Consider the following 25655-nt stretch of genomic DNA (forward strand, 5'->3'; position numbering starts at 1 on the left):
TGTCCCGTTTTTTTTCTGAAGAGGCACTCAAACTAATCTTGCTAGCCTTGGTCATATCACGTCTGGATTACGGAAATGCCCTATACGTTGGAATTCCGGCGTACGAGCTTCGCCGTCTCCAGCTAATCCAGAACCAGGCCGCTAGGCTGGTTTACAAATTGCCCAAACACTACCACATCACCCCGCTCCTAAAAGCTTTGCATTGGCTACCACTCACTCAACGTTCCTTCTTTAAACTCGGCTGTCTGATTTTTAAAGCTTTAGCCGGCACAGCTCCTGTCTTCACAGCCGCTAAACTCAAATCTTACGTCCCCACCCGCGACCTTCGGTCTTCCTCCAAACACCTTCTGTGTATCCCCCGTTGTAGAAGGAAGAAACATGGTGGCATGAGTTTCTCCTTCTTGGCCCCTTCTTTTTGGAACTCTCCACCCTTTAGCATCAGGACCACTGCTTCTTACATGGACTTCCGCAGAGCTCTAAAGACCTGGCTTTACATGCAAGTTTTTGCCGAGTAGGTTGTTCTTCTCTCTCCACTTACCTCCGTCCTCAGTGCCAAAAAACCGCTTGGTCTACGAGCGCTCTATAAATCTTTCAACTTTAACTTTTAACACATTTCAATGTCTTTTTTTAGGTCTTGCCTAGCCAGTGCAGGTGCTGTCTCTTTAAGACCTTTTATTTTCTATCAGTTGGCTCAGAGATTGCTGATTGTCACTCACATTTGATTGCTTCTTATTGGTCAGCTGCCATAGGCTTCTTTCCTGTTTGTGTGTATGTTTCTCACCTAGAGCACGGATGCATTCCTTGTGTCCTTCCACTTCTTATTTTTTTTACTAGCTATGTTTTCTTTCAATTTAAGCACTTTACTAGAGTGTGTCATTTTCAGCTGGCTCCCTTGTGTACTTCTCCTCTATTCGTGTTCCTCCACTGTTCACCCATACCTGCTGTCCCTCCATTTGCTGACTGTGTTAGCTTGCCCCCACCCTCCCTCCCGCTCTCCATTTGTTGTCTGTGTTTGCTTGCCTCTACCATCCCTCCGTCTCTTCGTTGTCTGGGTTGGCTTGCACCACCTTTTTCTTTTACCCACACCCTTCTTCCTCAGTGCTCCTTCCTCCTTGCTGCTTCTCAACAAAAGTTAGATAAAAACTCTATGACATGGCCAGCACATAATGCTTTGCTAACTTTCAACGATGCTGCATAGCGGCCCCATTGCTGTACAACATGGCTAAACAACAAGGACAAAGCCAATACTTCGCTTAAGTGAGACACAGTAGTCGAAGTGGGGGTGATCTGAGGGGAAAGATGTGGCCATACTTTTTTAATTTTAGAAAAACCGTGCCCCCACTTTTCATGGAAAGAATACCATCATGGGATGGTTAGTTTAGAAGGTTGATATGCTTTGGCCGAATTGTCTAACACACGGACACTGCTGTGCTGTGAAACAGAAGGAGTGGCAGATAGCTAACAAGCCTTCTTGCTAGGGTGCTTGCTTCCCTGAAAGAAATGTATATGGGTGCAACTGATCAATCTCCAAATGTAAAGGGCGCTTGGAAGCCAGTATTCGCCTAAATTGGTATTACTAAAATCTATATTAGGAAGCACTTTTTTTAAAATCTTAAACCTTTTTGTGTATTTGATAGCAGCTTATCTTATACTGTGTGCAATGCAGGTTTAAAATAACGACTTACATGTTCACTAATCTTTCTGTCTCAGGCTTGGACCTTAGAGGACTAAACATACATAGAGAAGGCACTATTCTCCACTGCACCAACCACGATTCAGTTCTGTGGTTCGTTCTGTGGTGCAGTGCATTAACTAAGACATGTTTCATAATGTACCATAGAGCAGTGCCCAGTGAATAACATAACATGCTTTTAATTTTTATTTAAACTGTGTTCTTTTATATGTAATTACGTGAAGGTGAAAGACCGAAAAAAGTCACCGAATATTTTGTTCGTTTAACCACGCCTTTGACCACGCCCTCACGCTCACTCAACCCCCAACACTTGAGTGTGCAGCATCAGAGTTCCCGTACTTTGTTTAATGCACTTCCACCACTGGTGAGATCTGTTGATTTTACCAGTGCTTGCTGTAGCAAGACCAGTCTCACTTAAAGCTCTGGTTCGGTTCTGCGTGCAACAGAGAAAGGAGGAAACGCGCTTTGCTGTCGAAACCCTTTCATGAACTCTTACGGGTCAGAATATATTATCAGCTATAGAAAGAGCTTTTAAATTTCACGTGATTCTTGAACAGAGGCCTTCAGTACTATCTCAACACAAAGGCCTTGTCCGCCAAATCTTAGATAACCTTGTGTGCAGTTAACATAGTGTCCTTATTAAAATATATTAAACACTGTTGAGTAAAAACATGAAGGATTATTTATCTAGTACATACCACTTCTTTTCAGAAACTCCATTGTCCGAAGACGCGAGCGACTTCTCTGGAAACAAAGACTGGGCCTCAGCCTCAACAGTGATAAAGGTGATCTAAAAAAAAAACCAAGAGAACAAAGTTTTAAACCTATCAAAGGAGAGCTTTGAAAACTGGTCTGTGATCGCTTTTGTAATGTTTTGTTACAATATGCCCACACACAATTTTACAATCTTTCACATACACATACTTTCTCTCTCTTACAGGGTTAAACTAGCTCATTACGTATCCTAAATGCCTAGTTGTAAATGCTTTCTACTGAACCCAAATGCAACTTATGGGGTTTTTGACGTAGCACCCTAAATATCAAGATAAACAACTAAACCCAAAGCTTTCGCCTTCCAAAGCGGTTGCACCGGTTTAATTTTTGGGGATTTGTATTGTAAGTATCTGACGCAAAAGTAAAAACAAAAACATGCCCCCACCTAAATGTGGTGGCCATATCCTTGAAATGTACATTATTATAATTTTTTTAAATGTCCTGATATAATTTTACTGGAAGACCGTGAGTCTTTCCTATCAGTGTTGGCTGGTGGATTATGGAAGTGGTAAGGCCCCTAAAGTCCAAAAGCACTGTACAGCACTCTACACTTAAACACGCGCTCAGGAATACAGCCAGAGCTGCCCGACATACACACACAGTTGCAGTCATGCACCCAAATACAGTCGCACAGATAGTGACGTAACAAAACTTGAGGGGGCCTCTTTGTAAAGTACAAGGAGGCCCCTTCTTTTGCCTAAGGGGCCACCTGGAGCTCAGGCCCTCCCCCCTCACCGTGGGGGTTTTGGGGGTTTATGTTACGCCACTGCACATAGACATACACCTGCACTTCCCAGCATACAGAAAAACACAAACTTAGGATTTTAGACACACCACACAAACTTACCGTGGGCAGACCCACGGACTCCTCTTTCCGTCTGCAGCATACCAGAGGCAGACCCACGAGCTTCCACCCAATAGAATCAGTAATAAGGTTGAAGGTACCAAGGTAGACCTTTGTTCTTTATTCCAGTTTCTGATAAGGCGAGAGGGTGTGTGATTGACAAGCCCTGAATCTCCATTGCCTGACATGCTGCGGTTCATGAGGCTAATGCAGCATGTCAGATATGTATTGTGTATGTGTGAGGCTGGGCTGTAACAGCCCCCGCCTGATACATGTCCATCACAGCTAGTGGAGCCCTCTTCTTCTTTTCGAAAGGTAATATAGTGTCATATAGCTACTGTTTATCTTTATAATGTGTTAAGTTAGCATAGGCTTATTACATGTTTAAACGCCATTTTTCCTTTTTGCTGCTTCTTCACACAACACTTAATTGTTGATTTAGCTTTCAACCTAGTAGCCCGTTGTGGTTTACATGAGAATAATATGTTATTGCTCTGCTATCAGCTTTGCTTAATAAACTATGTCTGTACAGAGAGTGCTGAAGCTTCAGGAATAACACGATACAGAATTGTTATGAGGTCTGATCTCCGCACCCTTATAGACATAACATAAGTGCAGCTTCTGCCAACTTTGGGCTTTAGGCGGGTTTTATATTGCTTTGCTTAGAGCACAGATAGACACTTGATGCTGTTCGCATGCAGAGAGAGCTGGTGTATGCTGATGTGATCTCTTCATTCTAGGATCCTGAGGTATGGGCCCGCCCTGCTAAAACCCAAAGAGACCTTCTTAGCTATTAATATAATATGTGAGTTAGGGAGGGTGAGAAATAAGTGTTGTTAACCCTTATTCATTACAGCATGTTAACATGCTGTCACTATTTGCTTTCTATGGACTAGTAACTATGCTGATAACTTTGCTTCTGATAATATGTTTCCTTGTATTATCTAAGATACTGCGCCTGAGAAAACGGCATTAGTAAATAAATATTTCAAATGTGCATGTTTCCTCATTTACTCCACGTTCTGGTTTGAAATGATTGTATAACGAAAAGTGCTCATGTGTTCCACTTAACCTGAGGTATTGTAAGTTCATGTTCTGGTTTGTCTAAACATTGGGAGTTTGTTATGACCAATGAGACACTGTAGCTAGCTCGGTAAGGGGTTTGTTGGGTACTAAGGTGAGTTTTGGGTCACCCTAATTCGCTGAGGTTCCAATCCTCTGTGGGAGAACAGAAACCCTGCTACATGGCGCCCATACGTTGGTGGTCTTATATCATGACACTCGAGTAGTATATCGATCAAACCTTAACCCCTTCACTGTCGTTTCCGGAAAACGGTGGTGTCGGAGAAACTTACCTATTTTTTGAAATAGGTCTTTTCAAGCTTGAATATATCTAAAACGGTTTCTTTGAATTACTACCCAGTTGTGCTACAAAGTTTCCTTTGTTTTTCAGTAGTTCCGGTGTAATCATGGCGCAGGCTGTGGCCATCCCGCAGCATAGTCGCATTGCTGTGCGCAACCATTTACAGGCTTTCCAAGTCCCGTTAGATGGCTTGGCTGTGATTTTAGTGGTGTGTGCAGATCCGGCGTACCCTTTCGAACTGTTTTATTCGTGGATAACGTTTCCGGGAGTGGACGCAAATTCTGGTGTGTTCCACACCTACACACCCTCCCTTGTACCGGCTGAATATACACCGTACAGGGCACTGGAAATACCTATTGATCATTGACAGCATCGCGTTTGGTTTGATGGCGCCCTACCCCACTCGTTGTCCGCTGCGAGGTTAGGTCCTTTGTCCATTCCAGGCACAAATTGGCCTGCGTTGGGTGGATTCACCCCGCACCCGAATCATGGCGCTTGTCCCCTTGCGGATACTCGCAGACTACCATGTTGTCTCGATTGCCGTGATTCGTGCATTAGTACAATACATAGGTCGTCATCTCCCGGGGGGTCCCCCTTGGGGTCCGGCCGTTCAAACGGAACATGGCGGTTTAAGGCTTAATCCGGTTATGGTCAATTCGGTTTTTGGTAAGCGACCCGATGATAAAGATGAATTCCCTTTCTGGCTTGCCGAGAAATTTGACCAGCTGGAGGCTGTGTTTCCGAATTCTACTCCTGCTGATAAACATAGAATGTTGACGATTACTTTGCCTAAGGATTTAACTCCTGAACTTGTTGACTGTGAAAGCTGGGGGAAAACTTTTGCGGCCGTTTATAGGAGGTGATTCGGCACCCCGTCTATGTCCGTACTGCCTACGATCGTTAAGCGTGTTCAGGATGATCACGGACCGGAAGCAGCGGTTGAATTGGGTATGCGCCTGTGTGGTTCTTTTGAGATTGTTAGCGATCTCATCCTCTCCAATATAAAGGGAGATGCAGTGAACTTTCAGGTGTCGAATGCTTTGGCTGCTCTACCCGATGCCGAAAAACCCCGACAGTTAGCGAAAATTGTTGTGGCCGCATATAAAACTATAGGTCTCACAAGTAAAGGTCTGAAATATTTTCCTATCAAGGAGAAAAAACAACCACAAGGGCAGTCTGCTGCGGGAGATGTACAGCCCAAGTCCAAAAAACAAAATTGGCCTAAAAATCAGAAACAGGGGAAGCAACAACAGCAGACTCAGGATTCTTATCCTGAGCCACAAGTTCCTGCGCCGACAGAGAGAGTTTATGATTTGCACGATCGCGCGATGATTAAATCACCTGATCGTTTTAAGGTTTCTGATCAACGCTCTCCTCGTTCCTTTCAGGTCTCATCGGCCCCAAAGACCGGTGGAGGAGGAGGCGGACGGGGACGTGGTAGCCAACAAGGACATGGCCAGTCCCGCCAGACAGAAGGCGCAGGGAAGCAGGAGGATTCTACGCCAAAGAGACCGCAGTCTGCGAAAAAGAAAGTCGCAGCCTTAACAGCGCATCGATATGCCACAGATAGTGAGAACGCGGCTTCGGAATCTGACGTGGGCTCTGACCTTGCTGGACAGCGCGGCGGAGATTACCATAGTGAGAGAGGCGCTGCGTCCACTACTGAGGGTGACAGCGACTGATGTCTACGTTGTAATTGAAACAGCCGATACGAGAGTTGCTCCCCCTGAAAGACTTTATGAAATAGTCCTGTTAATTGAAGGTGACATACAGCGTACCATCAAAGGGGTATTTTGGGAAAATCTTTCTTCTACGTATGATATTTTGCTTTCGGAGGCTGACTGGCCCCCACCTTTTGTGCTCGCGGCGCCGCGAGGGGAGGAGGTGATCCTCCCCAGTTTCACGAACACTGTCTCGAAAGAGCATGCGCAGCAGTTTGCAGAAGAGTGGGCTCGGGCTCTGGCACCGGCTCTGTACCGTAACCAATGTGGTTGGGATAAATCGTCCCCTTGCCACGAAATTCCCTTGCGGTCTCAGCCGCAGCCTCAACCTCAATATCCCATTCGGCGTGAAGCCAAGGCTTCCGTCGCGGAAATCCTTGAACAATTGGAATATCAGGGAGTTATTGAAACGTGTGTGTCACCGATGAATAATCCTCTTTTTACTGTGACCAAGCCAGACGGATCGTATCGTTTGGTATTGGATTACCGGCATTTGAACTCGCATTGCCGTAACTGTGCAGTACAGAATACTCACGGCTCTGGTCTAATGGATAGTCTAGTGCGTAAGCGTTTTAAAACAACGCTTGACATATCCAACGGTTTCTATGCCCACAGATTGGACAGCTGTAGCTCCCAATGGACCAGTTTTACATGCGCTGGGGTCCAAAAACAATTCCGGCGTCTTCCAATGGGCTATAAGAATAGTCCTGGTATATTTACCGCACGCATAGTCTCTCTTTTGGAGAGAATCGACCCAGATGCTTGTTCGTATGTGGATGACATATATCTCACAGAAGACGAAATTTGGGAGCATCTGTGTCGTGTAAATTCTATTATTTGTAACTTTGCAGATATGGGTTACAAATTTAACTTTGCAAAATCGCACATTGCTGAGTTCACGATGTTGTTCCTGGGCTATGAGCTCAACAATGAAGGTAGAGGTTTGGCTCCTCACTTCTTGGAGAAATGCGCACAGTTGCGCGCTCCTACAACACTGAAAAAAATACAGTCTTTACTGGGCTTTTTAAATTTCGGGAGGACATACATTCCGGAATATGCCCAGCGTATCAAGCCTTTGTATGCTTTGATACAACCAACTTTTTCAAAATCATGCTGGCTGCCTGAGCACTCAGCCATCTTGCAGTCCTTGCAAGCTGATCTGCTCGCTTCTAAGTTCTTACTGACTCGTGATAACCATACCAACCTGGTGATAAGAATAATACCGGGGACAGTGAGTTTCACGTACCTCACTTTTAATGAAGGAGACACAGTACCTATTGCTTACAAGTCACACTTGTACACTTCGGCTGAGATGCGGTTTCCCACTGTGGAAAAGGTTTTAACAGCTGTGCAGATGGCGATTCTTAAGGAACCAGCTCTGTCACAGGGGAAACGCATGTTTTGTTGTTACACCCTGTCCTCATTTGGAGGCAGTCACGAAAGCCAGTGTACCAAATTCAAAAGCTTTGCACCCTCGGTGGATTCAGTGGGCTGCGTCCTTGACGTCCACGGATGTCACGTTTATTTTTGACGCCTCTTTACAAGAGTACTTGCAGTATGAATTTGTTCATCCTGCTCCTCTAGCTATGCGACCTTTCGAGGACTTCCATTGCATCATTTACACTGATGGTTCGGCGCAGGTTGCGCATGGCTCTAAACATGCCTACGTTTCCGCATGCGCCATTGTGGTCGGTGCCATGTTGAACGATGAGTTCATATCCAGGGAGGTGCACTCGCTGCCTCTGGGAGATTGCACCGCACAATTGGCAGAGCTTCGTGCTCTCTTACTAGCGTTGGAGTACGCTGATCCTAGTGTTACTACTCTTATTGTAAGTGATTCTTACTACTGTGTCCAGTCTTACAATGAAAACTTGTTCTTTTGGATTCAGAATGACTTTCGTGATTCCAAGGGTAGCACAATAAAACACAAGATGATCTGGGTTCGAGTGGCGGAGCTTAAGGCTACGTTGCCGCTCGTTTTTGTGATTCATACTCTCGGCTATCAGCGTTTTGGAGTCCACGCTGTCGGTAACTCGCTTGCTGATGAAGCAGCGAAATCAGCGGTGTCTACATACTTAGTTGCAGCAGTTACTCGGTCCAAAAGTAAGATTGATAGTGACATCTTGGCGGCTGTTGCAGCCACTGAGAAGGGAGGTAAACATCCTACGGGGTTCCCTTCGAAGTACACATACCACTTAAGTCCCGAAAAGGTTCCTTTTGCGAAAATTCCTGATGTTGGGGAACGTTTGATTCCCAACTCGGATCGCAGGGCTGACTTGATTACAGCGGCTCATGAAGGTGTGGCGTCTGCGCATGCGGGCGTCTCGGCCACTGTAACTCAATTACAACAACGTTTCTGGTGGCGGGGACTGTACAAACAGACGCGTGATTATGTCCTTCTTTGTGACATTTGTCAGCAGATTAAACCTTCGACTGCTGTGCGTCCGCCACAGACACAGTTGTACATTTCTAATAAACCGCTAGGTTGTGTTTATTTAGATCACTGCGGTCCTTTTTCCTCTGATACTGCGTATAAGTACATCTTAGTACCAGTTGATTCATGCACACGCTTTGTGTGGGTCTGGCCCCATCGCAGCGCTGATTCACGGACTGTCATTAGAGATTTGCGTATCTTTGTAGGGATTTTTGCCTGTGGTACTTTCCATTCGGATCAGGGTCCGGCTTTGGCCTCTAAGGCGTATAAGGATGCCATGACTTCGTTGGGGGTCCAAGTCAAGTTTTCGTCTCCCTACAGACCTGAGGGTAATAGTGTAGTGGAGCGAATGAACCGTGATTTAAAGCAATCTTTGACAGCTCAAGTTATAGGCACTGGCAGAAACTGGCTAGCCCACCTCTATGGCGTGCAGCGTGCTCTTAATAATCTCCCTAGAAGGTCTCTGGGTGGGCGGACCCCATACGAAATGCTCTTTGGCATCAAGATGTACGTCCCTGACCTTGACGGTCTAGACTGCGTGGCTCGCGCCGCAACCTTTGACGTAGATGAACATTGTAATGTTTTACAGGATCTACAAAAGACCAGAGACAGACTTGCAAAGGAACATTTGCCCTCCACGTCGGATGCTGCGTTGCAAATCCCGGTAGTTGGCTGGCTACCCCAAGTTGGAGAACTGGTTCAAGAGAAGATCGATAACAAGAAAGAATTTGGTCCTTCTTACCGAGCTCCGGTTCCAGTGCTTGGAGTGAAGGGCACAAGAACAGTTATTTTACCACCACTTTCTGGTCGTAAGGAAAACAGGTTTATCTCAATGGACAATGTCAAGATACACAGAGTGGTCGATTCTACTTAGCATGACACCGGCTGTTTCCTGTCCTTCCATTGTGAGAAATTCAGTTTTGCCCACTGCTTCTAATCATGAAACTGAAGTGGCCATCGAATTACCTACAATTTCCAGTCCTTTATTAAGTACTTTGCCCGGTACAGACCATGATGACATAGACTATACTTATCCCACTGACTTGTCCATGCCTGACCTGCAAGCACGTTTGGCCACAGAATCCAGATTTTCTTTTGACACTGTTTCCAATGCTTCAAAAAGACCCTCACGTTTTGCAGTTTATGCCAGCTAATTTAAAAAACTTTTTTTGATTCCCCCTTGGACATATATTTGGCTGGTGCTTTTTTCAATTTAACTTTTTATGTCAATTGGGTTTGTGTTTTATTTTTTCCGAATTATGAATGGACACTATGTCGAAGAAAGAACATGCATTCGACATCTAAATGGAACTTTGGCCCCCCTTTCCTCATCGCATTCTGCACACAGATTGAAAAGAGACTTGACATTTGTTAATATCACTGCTTGGCCTGTCCTTGATGGGATAGTGTGGGATGCCGTTAGGTTTCAAATTCATGGCCCTACCGAGGTTGTTAATGTCCCCAATGTACTTAGAGTTAATATGGGGGATGTAGTGAAACAAAACATTCGCTCTGATGATTGGGATGTTCAGGCCGTAGAGTCTTTATTTTCTGATTGAAATACTATGCTGCCTTTGATGCTGAGGATTTATACTTAGAATCTGCTAATTATGGTGATTTGTTTTGCTTTCAACATTTTGGCAATCACTTCTTACACAAAACGACTTCCCGAAGGAATACTGTGAATTATACACAATGGGAGCATTGCCCAGCTCCTAAACAAGGCAGTTCAAGTACTTTTTTGAGAAAGTACACTTATTTTACTGATTTCAATCAGTCTAATCCCGAGTCCTTTTATTTCAAAATGACGCAAAAGCCTATGTCCAAAGTTAGACCTACCGATACCAAATTGTTGTACTCGAAGTCCTTTCTTGATCAGCTGGCTGTTGGCAGCTATGAATTATGGATGGAAACTATTGACTTAAAATCTGTTTGGGGTTCTAAAAGCTGGCAGGTACAAGGCACTGAGGTTTTGCACCGTGCTTGTCTCATCCCGAATCAAATGTTGTTTTTGAACTCTTCTATTTCACAGACAACATGCTTTGGATTGGCTACTTCTAAAAAATTAAATTCTCCGACCATACCTGAGTTGGAAGAATATTCTGGCTGGAGTAATTATACTAAGTTTTCGATTAGGGTCTTACAGACCCTATTGCTGAATTCCTCCTTTAATATATCCAGTTTGGATCCAAAAGGTTGGCTGGTGTGGCACAGAAGTGCTGATTCATGCCAGCACCGTTTTCTGGGTTTATCTGATGGCTTCAAACAGGTCAGACCTGATCCCCGTTTTGAAACTGAACATTCTGTCACTACTTACTCTGTGGGCAAATTATGTCAAAGTTGGCTGAAACATTCAAAATTGTCTGCAGTTAAATTACATCTTGCAAAGTTGAATGATGATGTAGATTTGAATGATTTCATCAAAGGCCCGGCTAGTGGTAGATCAAAAAGATGGATATATGCTGTTTACAATGAAATCTGGAAGACATCACAGATTGAAGCAGCGACACGTCTTAGAGCTTTAGATCAAGCTAATCTAGAAAAAGTACTTGCTGTGGTAGATAATAGTATTAACATGCTTTCTTCCCGCATTTACACTTTAGATAATATTGTGTCTTCTGTAGTGGATATTGTACATGATGAGGTGTCTGTGTTGTACCATGGTCAGAATCAATTACGTTCTATCATGCAATTTGCATGGACCCTTCAAACGCTTAAATCTGGCAAGGTGCCATGGACCTACATGAATGTTTCTTCTCTCTTTGCCCCCTTTAATTTGACTGACAAGCAGCGCTTGCTTTCCATGCGAGATGCTTCATTTTCTATGTTACATATTGAGAGATTGGAGTCCTTGCCTTTTTCTGTGGCAGAGGCCAACGCTGCAACGTGGCTTATCCACGGTTTGATAACATTACCTTTTGCTTTATATAAATTTACAAATTGTATGAGATATGTTGCCATAGGTCGCTATGAGCCCTTAGGTAGTGCTTTTCTACATGAAGTCTGGTCCCTTCCTTTTACTTATCGATGTTTGAAAGAAGGACAGGAGGTTTATCTGAATGGAGAGAGAGGAGTGTACAGAAACACCAGACCACTCGCTAATGTGTAGGTATATACAATTGCACGGTTCTTGTAACCAAGACCGGCCAAACTTAGCCTGTGTTTTAAAAGGGACTCCAGTTCCTGCAATCACCCCGACTTTTACCTTGCTGGGAAACGGAAGTTATTTACTTTTAAATAATGAAGATTGGTGCGGGTTAATTAGAGGTGTTGCTTATGTGGTAACCGTAACTGAGCGTGTAGTTTGCTGCAGAAATGTTCTGTACCCACCCACACATGAAAATAGGGATGTTTCCATCTGGCCACGCATCCCAACCTTGACAGCAGAGTTCAACGGCATGAGCAGAATAAGGGCTCTATTGTCCCAGAAAGAAGTGGCCTTGAGTTCGGCTAGGGAGACTTTCGTTCTTCACATAGCTAATACATGGACTGAGGTTCAGGCCCTTTTAAATACTGATTTACCATTGCATTTCAGCGAGATGGTACATTCTATCTTTAACGCGTCCTCCACAACTGGGCTGGCGCATTTTTTTAAAACTGTTAGCAGTGGTCTTGTAACTTCATTTGAAAAAATCTTTGGAGTCATGCCTGCTTTCTTCCATTCAATTTTTTCGAGTTTGTTTGGTGGATTCCCGGTTTTACTTGCACTAGCGGCAGCCATTCTAGTGGTTGTTTGCTTCCTTAAATATGGATGCCCCACATGTGGAAGGAGCCGCCCAGCCCCTCCTGGGGCTGTTTCGCAACCGAATGCTTGAATATTATGGCACGCTGCCGCTTGCGATTTTAAGCACGGCATATGGATTATCGTTTCGATTTTCCTACTTCACCTGTGCCCAGCCTGTGTTTTATTGCCTAAGCTGTGATTTTGACTGGGCCATTGATTTGTGTCTCTGTGGACCGGTTTCTCCTGAAGTCGACTTTAATCAGTGGTGATTACCCATTGTTACTCACAAGTTGGTTTGTGCTGGCGACAGGATTATGGCCTTAGCAGCGATGCATGGACTAATGGGTCCTTGGAACATTCTTACAGCAGCGCAAGATTTCTTGGCACTGAGCTTCCTTGAAAACCCACCAAGTTGTCCTCTGATGGTAATAGAGGCTCCGGTACTAGGAGAACACGTTTGTTCTTTTCCACTTTTGAATTGGATGGCTGAACTGTTTACGGATGAAGACGGTGATTTCCTGTTGGAGGCTGTTGCTGCATATTTTGCATATTCGGTCTTGCCTTGATGACCCTTGTTGGTTTAAGATGATGTCCCCAAAAAATTTTTTTGCATTTTTTCACCTCCCAGTCCTATTGACTTGAGTGCTGTTGAATTCTGAAATTGACGTTTTTTGGATTTTGATTTGGTTCATGTACTTTTTTATAATTATGAAGTTGTTCATAGTTCTTGAACTCTGCTCTCATGAAGTTGCCCTTATCTTATCTTATCCGTGCTCGGATCATGGGGGGGTGTCATATAGCTACTGTTTATCTTTATAATGTGTTAAGTTAGCATAGGCTTATTACATGTTTAAACGCCATTTTTCCTTTTTGCTGCTTCTGCACACAACACTTAATTGTTGATTTAGCTTTCAACCTAGTAGCCCGTTGTGGTTTACATGAGAATAGTATGTTATTGCTCTGCTATCAGCTTTGCTAAATAAACTATGTCTGTACAGAGAGTGCTGAAGCTTCAGGAATAACACGATACAGAATTGTTATGAGGTCTGATCTCCGCACCCTTATAGACATAACATAAGTGCAGCTTCTGCCAACTTTGGGCTTTAGGCGGGTTTTATATTGCTTTGCTTAGAGCACAGATAGACACTTGATGCTGTTCGCATGCAGAGAGAGCTGGTGTATGCTGATGTGATCTCTTCATTCTATGATCCTGAGGTATGGGCCCACCCTGCTAAAACCCAAAGAGACCTTCTTAGCTATTAATATAATATGTGAGTTAGGGAGGGTGAGAAATAAGTGTTGTTAACCCTTATTCATTACAGCATGTTAACATGCTGTCACCATTTGCCCTCTATGGACTAGTAACTATGCTGATAACTTTGCTTCTGATAATATGTTTCCTTGTATTATCTAAGATACTGCGCCTGAGAAAACGGCATTAGTGAATAAATATTTCAAATGTGCATGTTTCCTCATTTACTCCACGTTCTGATTTGAAATGATTGTATAACGAAAGAGTGCTCATGTGTTCCACTTAACCTGAGGTATTGTAAGTTCATGTTCTGGTTTGTCTAAACATTGGGAGTTTGTTATGTCCAATGAGACACTGTAGCTAGCTCGGTAAGGGGTTTGTTGGGTACTAAGGTGAGTTTTGGGTCACCCTAATTCGCTGAGGTTCCAATCCTCTGTGCACAGTTCTGTGGGAGAACAGAAACCCTGCTACAATAGCAGCTTTTCGGTGCAAATACACAATCCGTGAGATTGTTTGTTTTCATGTAAAAACTGAAGCATGCCGACTAGAAGTATATTGGAAAACCTAAGGAGTCAGACCCTTGAGGACAGGTGGATAGGCTGGACCTTTTTTAAATGAGAAAACACGTGAAAGTGCCTAGCCACCTATATTTACATCCACACTTAAGGAGTTTCGAAAACGCTGTATGTCAAGATCGACGAGGTATTTTTATTTATACAAATTTTTTCATATTTATTTGATGATTTTTCAGAAGAGTAATTTTAAGCAAGAAAAAGACATATATCTACATCCACATATTTAAATGAAATTACATGCGTCGAAGGGGAATTGAAATCATCCCTTTACAAAAAAATTACAGACAGAAATACCATCCTGCATCATAAGAGCGCACACCCCAGGAACTTGAAATCGAATCTCCCATATGGGCAGTTATTGTGTATCAGGAGAAACTGCTCTGATGTTGAGGACTTTTCGTCCCATGCCCAAAAATTTTGTGAGGAAATGAAAGAAAGAGGGTACCCGAAAAAGTTATTAAAGCACTCTTTCAAAAGAGCGCGTTTTACTCCTCGAGAAACCCTTCTCCAAGTACGATCTAAACCTGCACTAGAAAGACTGGTCTGTGTCACCACCTTTGGACCAGACACCCATAAACTTAGGAAAGCTGTGTTGAACAACTGGCATTTATTAGAAAATCTTGAATGCTCCTTTCCACGTCTTCTGTTCGCCTACAAGAAAAATCAAAATTTAGGCCAACAGATCATGAGAACAGGTGTTTCCTTACCAAAAAAGAAAAATGACCTGCTGGCTCAATGGAATCTCAAACCGATTACAGGGCACCACAAATGTGGCACCTGTGTTGCTTGCCACAACACAATTGAAGGAAGTGAGTTCCACCATGCAGGAATTAGGTGGAAACTTCTTGAATTTTCCAACTGCAAGACCAAGAATGTGGTCTATTCAGTCCAATGTCCATGCGAAAAGATATATATTGGCAAAACATGCCAACAAGTTAATCTACGCATTTGCCAACATAGATCGACAATAAAAAACAAAATCTTGACTGCACCAATGGTCGAGCACTCTGTGGCAGCCAAGCATGATGAAAACGATCTGAGGTGGACAGTACTGTACACTCTGAGACCAAAGCATCGGAATGTAGACGTGGACAAAATGCTTCTAAAAAAGAAGCATATTTAATTCTTAAATTTAACAGTGCACAGACAGGATTGAATAGTTTGTCTGAGATTGCAAGGCTGTAATCCCTGAGTGCTTTGTGCGTCACGCAGCGGCTACGGCTGTTCTGTCTGTTTCAATAACACAGTAATGTGTTCCCCTTGATCCAAATTCTTTGCGAAATTCACCTTCCGTTCAGGGGCGCCACCCCACATCAATTCTCACAGAATCTTTACTTTACAAAAGGTGTGCCGTTTTTTTGATTTCTTTTTAACTCCTGTGCATTAAACGCGTGCAGAAACATATTATTAGCAACACACGTATAATATGAGAACAGGTTCTGTAAACACAGAACTACATCTCCCATAATGCATAGGCCCGGTTTTCCAGGGTTATAACCAGCCACACACCTGGCATCCATGTTGGATTGACCGCAGAATGGTTAGGCGATGATGAGGAAGGAAAGAGGTAGGTGCTGTCTGCGCAACCAGCAATATTCAGGGCATAACCCAGGTTTTACAACCACAAAATAATTTTAATTACTTCTATTGTTTCAATAGCGGAATCAATCACGCTGCCCGAGAAACTGTGAAAAGCATCGTGAGAAGTAACTAACTCCTTACGCGTTACTAAAGGTATGTCGGCAGACTAACAGACTTACTCTAGTAAACTTGCGCTCGATAAAGACCCAGCACTTACACAGCCCCCTTGTCTCCCCAGCATTCACGCTCCAGCGTTCACACTTTGGCGGACGAAATTCGTTTTGTCAAACAATGCAAAGTCGGCGGCAGCCGTGGGCCTCCTTCAAACAAAATAATTGAAGGTACGTTCCTTTTCACATGTTATACACAAATATCCCTAAAACAATGGCTTGGTCAAGGAAGTTACCCTGTTACTTATTTCTTTAGGTGGCCTCTCCCTCCCTTCCCCCCCCAGTTGCTCTGCAACGGGACGCGACTATAAGAATAAAGAAGGTCATTGCACGTGAAGAATTCCGTGCCAGACCGTTTGTTCCTCGAATTAATTTCTTCCAGAAACATTGGCAGGTTGTGATTCACACTATTCTCTGAGTGTCGCTTGAAGTGAGGCGAGTTTCGAGTTTTGAGATTGAAACTTTTTCACTGACAACGCCCTGATGAGATTCCAGGAACTTTCGCCCTGGTTTCGAAACGCGTCGGCTTGTTAAAAAGGAGCAATTGTGACAAAGTTCTTTATACCAGCCATTGCTGGTTCCATTAGTTCCATTAGTGGTCATAGATTGACTTGACTCCTTTCATTCTTTTGTTGTTTCACTCGTTATTTTCACTTGTACAGAGTCACTGTTTTCAATACACATGTTCTTTTTTTGATATATTGTTCTGTTCAAACAAATGTATTGTTTTCATGTGGTATGTATTTGATGTAGACACTGGATTTATTCTTTGGTCTAGGTTTATTTGATTTTTCACGTGTTAAGTTGGAAATACACTTGTGTAGATAGATTTGTAAAAATGTGTTGTAAATATGTGGATGTAGATATATATCTTTTTCTTGCTTAAAATTACTCTTCTGAAAAATCATCAAATAAATATGAAAAAATTGGTATAAATAAAAATACCTCGTCGTTCTTGACATACAGCCTTTTCGACACTCCTTAAGTGCGGATGTAAATATAGGTGGCTAGGCACTTTCACGTGTTTTCTCGACTAGAAGTAGATGGCAGAGGGAGGTAGTGGGTCGACACCTTGACACCCGCTACGGGCAGCTGCTAACGCTTCCTACCTGGTAGATGTCCTTAGAACTGTACCATGCATATCAAGATGAACAACCAAAGCCAAAAGCTCTGGCCTTTGCAAGCTGTTGCAACTGTTTGATTTTTTTATTGTTAGGGCTCGGGCCTACGTCACACACTGCGAAGCATTGTGGGCGGAGCCAAGAGTCCTATTATCAGGGTGTCCGAGAAGCAACCCAAACATTCCTGAATGCTCGTGATTTTTAGGGCTTGTTTTTTGCCATCTGCATGGCAATTGGGCCTTGCATGCCTGTCTTTTAAGAAGTCAGCACACAATAGGCCATACGTTTTTGAGTTTCTAGACTTCCTGCATAATCTGTGCAGACACGAGCGGGAGAAGGTCATAAATCTTCAATTGCCAGCTGTCAAGGCTGGCGGTAATTAAAGGCAGATGGTGGGCCCGCGCGCTCACGTTAGCACCATTCCTCGCACGAGCAGCACTGCGCTTTCTACGGTGCCAATATATCAACTGAAACTAATAGGCGCCAATAAACATTTGTGAGAGGGTTTCATTGTCAAATGTCACTCGGTTTTGCTATGTTATGTCTTATGTTAGCTTGGTGTTAACAATTGCACAGTGCCTTGATGGCCTCTAGGCTCCTGATTGCGCTATATAAAATTTAGATAAGAAATAAGGGATTGATTAAGGAGGCTCGCATGAGTGCAGAGTAGTGAGTGCAGAGTTGTGAGTGCAGAGTGCAGAGTGTGAGTGCAGAGTGTGAGTGCAGAGTGTAGAGTGCAGAGTGAGTGTTCAGAGTGCAGAGTAGTGAGTGCAGAGTAGTGAGTGCAGAGTGCAGAGCAGTGAGTGCAGAGTAGTGAGTGCAGAGTAGTGAGTGCAGAGTGAGTGTGCAGAGTGCAGAGTAGTGAGAGCAGAGTGAGTGTGCAGAGTGCAAAGTAGTGAGTGCAGAGTAGTGAGTGCAGAGTAGTGAGTGCAGAGTAGTGAGTGCAGAGTTGTGAGTGCAAAGTTGTGAGTGCAGAGTGCAGAGTAGTGAGTGCAGAGTAGTGAGTGCAGAGTAGTGAGTAGTGAGTGCAGAGTAGTGAGTGCAGAGTAGTGAGTAGTGAGTGCAGAGTAGTGAGTAGTGAGTGCAGAGTAGTGAGTAGTGAGTGCAGAGTAGTGAGTAGTGAGTGCAGAGTAGTGAGTGCAGAGTAGTGAGTAGTGAGTGCAGAGTAGTAAGTAGTGAGTAGTGAGTGCAGAGTAGTGAGTAGTGAGTGCAGAGTAGTGAGTGCAGAGGAGTGCAGAGTAGTGAGTAGTGAATGCAGAGTAGTGAGTAGTGAGTGCAGAGTAGTGAGTGCAGAGTAGTGAGTGCAGAGTAGTGAGTGCAGAGTAGTGAGTGCAGAGTAGTGAGTGCAGAGTAGTGAGTGCAGAGTAGTGAGTGAAGACTAGTGAGTAGTGAGTGCAGAGTAGTGAGTGCAGAGTAGTGAGTAGTGAGTGCAGAGTAGTGAGTGCAGAGTAGTGAGTGCAGAGTAGTGAGTAGTGAGTGCAGAGTAGTGAGTAGTGAGTGCAGAGTAGTGAGTGCAGACTAGTGAGTAGTGAGTGCAGAGTAGTGAGTAGTGAGTGCAGAGTAGTGAGTTGCAGAGTAGTGAGTTGTGAGTGCAGAGTAGTGAGTGCAGAGTAGTGAGTAGTGAGTGCAGAGTAGTGAGTAGTGAGTGCAGAGTAGTGAGTGCAGAGTAGTGAGTAGTGAGTGCAGAGTAGTGAGTAGTGAGTGCAGAGTAGTAAGTGCAGAGTAGTGAGTAGTGAGTAGTGAGTGCAGAGTAGTGAGTAGTGAGTGCAGAGTCGTGAGTGAAGACTAGTGAGTAGTGAGTGCAGAGTGGTGAGTGCAGAGTAGTGAGTGCAGAGTAGTGAGTAGTGAGTGCAGAGTAGTGAGTGCAGAGTAGTGAGTGCAGAGTAGTGAGTGCAGAGTAGTGAGTAGTGAGTGCAGAGTAGTGAGTGCAGAGTAGTGAGTGCAGAGTAGTGAGTAGTGCGTGCAGAGTAGTGAGTAGTGAGTGCAGAGTAGTGAGTGCAGACTAGTGAGTAGTGAGTGCAGAGTAGTGAGTAGTGAGTGCAGAGTAGTGAGTTGCAGAGTAGTGAGTTGTGAGTGCAGAGTAGTGAGTGCAGAGTAGTGAGTAGTGAGTGCAGAGTAGTGAGTAGTGAGTGCAGAGTAGTGAGTAGTGAGTGCAGAGTAGTGAGTAGTGAGTGCAGAGTAGTAAGTGCAGAGTAGTGAGTAGTGAGTAGTGAGTGCAGAGTAGTGAGTAGTGAGTGCAGAGTAGTGAGTGCAGAGTAGTGAGTGCAGAGTAGCGAGTTGTGAGTGCAGAATAGTGAGTAGTGAGTAGTGAGTGCAGAGTAGTGAGTAGTGAGTAGTGAGTAGTGAGTGCAGAGTAGTGAGTGCAGAGTAGTGAGTGCAGAGTAGTGAGTGCAGAGTAGTGAGTGCAGAGTAGTGAGTGCAGAGTAGTGAGTAGTGCGTGCAGAGTAGTGAGTGCAGAGTAGTGAGTAGTGAGTGCAGAGTAGTGAGTAGTGAGTGCAGAGTAGTGAGTAGTGAGTGCAGAGTAGTGAGTAGTGAGTAGTGAGTGCAGAGTAGTGAGTGCAGAGTAGTGAGTAGTGAGTGCAGAGTAGTGAGTGCAGAGTAGTGAGTGCAGAGTAGTGAGTGCAGAGTAGTGAGTGCAGAGTAGTGAGTGCAGAGTAGTGAGTGCAGAGTAGTGAGTAGTGAGTGCAGAGTAGTGAGTGCAGAGTAGTGAGTAGTGAGTGCAGAGTGCAGAGTAGTGAGTGCAGAGTAGTGAGTGCAGAGTAGTGAGTGCAGAGTAGTGGGTGCAGAGTAGTGAGTGCAGAGTAGTGAGTGCAGAGTAGTGGGTGCAGAGTAGTGAGTGCAGAGTAGTGAGTGCAGAGTAGTGAGTGCAGAGTAGTGAGTGCAGAGTAGTGAGTGCAGAGTAGTGAATGCAGAGTAGTGAGTGCAGAGTAGTGAGTGCAGAGTGTGTGTGCAGAGTGCAGAGTTGTGAGTCCAGAGTGCAGAGTGAATGTGCAGAGTGAGTGTGCAGAGTGAGTGTGCAGAGTGAGTGTGCAGAGTGAGTGGGCAGAGTGCAGAGTGAGTGTGCAGAGTGAGTGGGCAGAGTGCGAGTGCAGAGTTGTGAGTGCACAGTGTGAGTGCAGAGTGTGAAGTGTGTGAGTGTGTAGGGTGAGCAGTGTGTGAGCGTGCAGGGTTAACAGTCTGTGAGCGTGCATGGTGAACATTGTGTGAGCGTGTAGGGTGAGCAGTGTGTGAGCGTGTAGGGTGAGCAGTGTGTGAGCGTGCAGGGTTAACAGTGTGTGAGCATGCAGGGTGAACAGTGTGTGAGCGTGCAGGGTGAACAGTGTGTGAGCGTGCAGGGTGAACAGTGTGTGAGTGTGCAGGGTGAACAGTTTGTGAGTGTGCAAGGTGAACAGTTTGTGAGTGTGCAGGGTGAACAATTCCAATCCAAACCACATATTTCCATTACACACCACATGCATACACTCCATAACACATGGCTAAAAGATATTGCCATTTACAATGCCATTAGCTTTAACTCAAATAAATCCGAGACCTATTGCATTTCCAATGCTTGTTTTTTTTATTGTAAGCATCTGACGCAAAAGTTTAAAAAAATCATGCCACCACCTACATTTGGTGGCCATATCCTTGCAATATAAATTTAAAAAAAACTATATAATTTTAATGGAAGACTATGAGTTCTTCCTACCAGGCGGATGACCTTCTAACAACATAGAAACTCTTTTTAGTTTTAACTTACATCAGAGGAAAATGTGATTTTTATAGACGCATAGAAAAGGTACTTACTGTAACCGTAAATCACATTTTAAAGACGCATGCATGATAAAAAAAAGATGAAAAATGGAAAGAAAAAAAGCAATGGCACGGTAAAATGTTGTTCCACAAGTCCTGGCAATGAAATCTACTTCATTTTCGGTGAATGTGCGCATTTGATGAGGCAAAATTCTACAACGCACAGTGCAAGTGAACCAGTGGCTAACATGGCCTGACCCACAGCACCATGTTGTATGTTGTGGAGGGTGGCTGCCACATATGAATTACAGTTGAACATTCCAGTTAATGAAGCAGGCTGACCCAGAGCTTCTCTAAGTATATATTTTTTATTTACGATTTTATTAATTACATGAGCCTGTTGAAATAACGGAGTTGTCTTTAGGCCAGTCCACCATTTTGCAATTTTTATTCAGCACGGTCAATAACAGGTTTTACTGTTACCTAATTTGATAGTACTCAGTTATTGCTGTTTCACAGAGCACCAGCTTGCCACATGAGGTATGTAGTGGTATTATAGCAGAGACCTAGAAGGGGGGCAACAATCAATGTACATTTATGGGGATTTGCACATTTTTAAAACAGTTAAACAATTATATTTTAGCACATTTACAGTTGGATTACATTTTGCAATATATGTTTACAATTTCAGGCACTTGGTGGTTAGGTTATTTGATTACATTAAGCAAATATCCTTCAAGGGGTGGAGCGAGGATTAGAAACCAGGTCCCCAAAGATATCACTAAGGCACTAGATCACGTCCTCCACACCACTTCACACTGCTAAGGATTTCATGGTTCGGGATCACCTGTGAATCTTGTGGGCAACTGAGATAGTAATGTTAGTAGGTGCCTGGAAGGCCTGATTGCATGAATTTTTAATGCAAAAACAACAATTGATGAACGGAATGCAGAACAAGGTCATACATTCTCCCCAGTACAAAGATCTGGGCCTATATCCATTGTTTTTTTGCTCACCATACCATTCCAGTTTGAACCCAGCCATATGCAAATCAGTCTTGACCCTGTGCCCAATGGGAACAGTCCAGCCCGAACTGCCAGGCCAGGTCCTCCCTGGACTGGAAACAAGCATCCTAGAACCGGTTTCAGAGTTTCACCCCTCTTCAGCCAGGATAGCTTTCCAGTGGCATAGAGAGCACGGGACCCACGTCTGGGCATACCCATGAGACTCGGGCTGACAAATGCAAAACTAACAATTTATGGATGGAATGCAGAACAATGTCATACATTCAACCCAGTACAAAGATCTGGGCCTATATCCATCGTTTGTTTGCTCACTATGCCATTCCAGTTTGAACCCAGCCTTATGCAAATCAGTCTTGACCCTGTGTCCAATGGGGACAGTCCAGCCCGAACTGCCAGGCCAGGTCCTCCTTGGACTGGAAACAAGCATCCTAGGACCAGTTTTGGGGTTTCACCCCTCTTCAGCCAGGATAGCTTGAGTCCAGTGGCATAGAGAGCACAGGACCCACGTCTGGGCATACCCATCCCACTCGGGGTGACAAATGCAAAAACAATTGTTGGACGGAATGCAGAACAATATCATACATTCACCCAAGTACAAAGATCCCAACATGGATTGGCAGTTCAGGCTGGACTGTTCCCATGAGGCACAGGGTCAAGACTGATTTGCATATAGCTGTGTCTGAACTGGGGTGGCAAAGTGAGCTAAAGAATGATGATGGATTCAACCCAGAACTGTGACTGGGAGTGAATGCTTGAAAAGTTTCAGCACTCCGTCCATCATCTCCTTGTGTTTGCTGTGGCATGGATTTTTAAAAGACAACTTTCAGAGCTTTTTAAATGAAAGCAGAACTACTGAATCCAGTTTGGCTATCCTGCCTCAATGAGCGACTGAGCAACCAGGTGCAATACAACATGTCCCATTTCTTCAGGTATTCATGCAGTTCTGTCCATTGGTTAGTAGACAAACGTACACAGTACTTTTAAGGTAATAATGTGCTTGACTGTGAACCACTGAAGGGCTTAAAAATAATTATTTTCTTTTTAAATTCCTTCAATTTCTTACTTCAGAATTCATGCATAGATTGAAGTACACCCGTCTAGCTATATTGTGCACTAAATACTGTCCAAAAAAGTATTACTTCATCGGAGATCCAAACAGAAAATCTATATCCAACAAGACCAATAGTTTTGTAAACAATATTTATGGCATAATGGTTATGTCAGACTATATTTCTGAATACAATATTCTCACATATAATCATTGTATCATTGGTTGGGGGAGGCTTACAAGTACATCCTATTCTTTGTACTAAAAAAACTCATGACAGACACTCCTTTGAGCATATTGCTAGTGGACAAGGTGATACTAACGATTATTACTTTTGGATGGTAAGATGACACAATGGTGATTGTACCAGCAATTGAAATGGAGAAAACAGTAACTGGCAGATAATCTACTGGAAACCATGTTATGCTGCAGCCTAGTCATTATTGATTTTACACTTTGTATTTAAGGATATATCAGTAAAGGTAATACTATTTTGGGAAGGTGATGTTTAATATAAGTTGCATGGAGAGAATGAATGAAACATTAGCTAGAAATTATAAAAATATTTTTGAGAAAGTGTAGACCACTTGACATTTATTGGGGATCCCATGATAAGTCAATTGGGTTAATACTATTTTGGGAAGGTGATGTTTAATATAAGTTGCATAGAGAGAATGAATGAAACATTAGCTAGAAATTATAAAAATATTTTTGAGAAAGTGTAGACCACTTGAGATTTATTGGGGATCCCAAGGTAAGTCAATTGGAATAACTATTATTTTTTTGATACCAAGATGGTAATAGAATCTTTGCTTCCTGTACAAACAAGATAAAATAATTACTCTGGAAGGATCCATGCACTCCACCAGCTTGTTTAGTAAACCTGGGGAGCCTTCATTGCACTGGGACAAGTAGAGAAAGGTTTCCCAACATTATCGGCCACATGCATCAATCTAGGATTTTGCATTTCCTAAATAGCGAAAATTAAGGAATCGCTATTTAGGAAATGCAAAATCCTATGCATCAAGAAATCCTAAAAGTTTTTAGGATTTCTTAATTTTCGGAAATTGCGATTCCTTAATTGCGAATCGCAATTAAGGAATGGCATTACATTGATTCCTATGGGCCTAGAGGCCCATAGGAATCAATGCCGTTTTGCATTTTTTTTTTTGCACTCGCAATTTGTTGATGCATTGCAAGGGTGCAAAGGGGGGTCCAAAGGACCCCCCCTGCACCCCTGAAATGTATTTTAAAGTTCGCAACACTGAATCTCCACTGGTCGCTTTTTTTGCTGGCCACCATGCCGTCGCTTTAGTTCTTTTTGGATATTCATCAAAGACAACAGACCTCTCTAATTGATACATGATCTAAGAAAAATTGTGCAACTCACGTCATACTCCATAAAAACAGGTTCTTGAGCCCTGAAGAAGTCTCATTTTTGAGACGAAACGCGTTGGCTAAAGGCTAAAAAAAGAAAAAGGAATAAACCTGCTGTGATTTGGAACATTTTTCTATTGTGTGAAAACTACATTAAAGAATTGAAAAATTACCGTGATCAAGTTCGGACCTGTTCATTTGAAGTGGATTTACTTTTGATTGAAGGACATTTATCATTATGAATGATACTTCCTGATGAGTGCCGATTCCATAGTTTGTGCTTTGTATTAGGACTTTGTCCTTAAAGGAACAGATAGGGTTGTGTTCCTTGGTTTCGTGAGCACCATCAAAATATTGACAAGTCACAACTCAGAACAGGTGCAGGTCTTTTGCCTCAACCCTTTTTTCTGTTTGAAGCTCTTTCATGTATTTTAAAGTGCATGTTTCACACACACATGTCCTAAGGACATGTGTGTCTGTAACATGCAAGTTTAAAAAATGAATTTTTTTGCTTTTTTAAAATTTTTCGCAAATTAACACGAGGGTCAACCTCGTGTTAATTTGCACTTCCTATTTCAAAATTCGCAATTTAAAAAAATAAATGATGCATTGCATTTAAGGAATCGCACAAATGCGATTCCTTAATTGCATTCGCATTTTTAAGAAATGCAAAAAATAGCGAATTTACGGCCACATGCATCATCCCGGCCGTTTGCGAATTCCAAATTGCGAAAAATAGCGAATCGCAATTTGGAATTCGCAAAACGGGATGCATGATTTTTTTCTAATAATATTAGCGATTCGGTAAAATTCACATTTTTTACCGATTCGCTAATATTATGCGAATTCTAATTTGCTAATTCGCATTTCCCATTGATTCCTATGGGCCAAAAGGCCCATAGGAATCAATGGGAATTGCGAATTTGCAAATTAGGATTCGCATAATGTTGATGCATTCCATGGGTGCAGGGGGGGTCCAAAGGACCCCCCCCTGCACCCCTGAAATGTATTTTTAAGTGGATGTTTCACACACACATGTCCTAAGGACATGTGTGTCTGTAACATGCAAGTTTTAAAAATGCTTTTTTTTGCTTTTTTAACAATTTTCGCAAATTAACACGAGGGTCAACCTCGTGTTAATTTGCACTTCCAATTTTCAAATTCGCTATTTTTAAAAAAATGATGCATTGCATTTAAGGAATCGCACAAATGCGATTCCTT

The 25655-nt window shown here is 43.3% G+C and overlaps 1 protein-coding gene across 1 annotated transcript in view; it reads right to left on the reverse strand.

The window, feature by feature from the left end:
- BSND (barttin CLCNK type accessory subunit beta) overlaps window positions 1–25655 on the reverse strand; it is a 167573-nt gene that overhangs the window by 94891 nt on the left and 47027 nt on the right. The window contains exon 2 of the mRNA XM_078670193.1: window positions 2392–2483. Within this exon, the coding sequence (XP_078526319.1) occupies window positions 2392–2483 (92 nt within the window). The remainder of the gene's footprint in view (window positions 1–2391; window positions 2484–25655) is intronic.

The sequence above is a fragment of the Lissotriton helveticus genome, chromosome 1_2 (assembly GCF_964261635.1).
Source record: "Lissotriton helveticus chromosome 1_2, aLisHel1.1, whole genome shotgun sequence".
Classification (NCBI taxonomy): domain Eukaryota; kingdom Metazoa; phylum Chordata; class Amphibia; order Caudata; family Salamandridae; genus Lissotriton; species Lissotriton helveticus.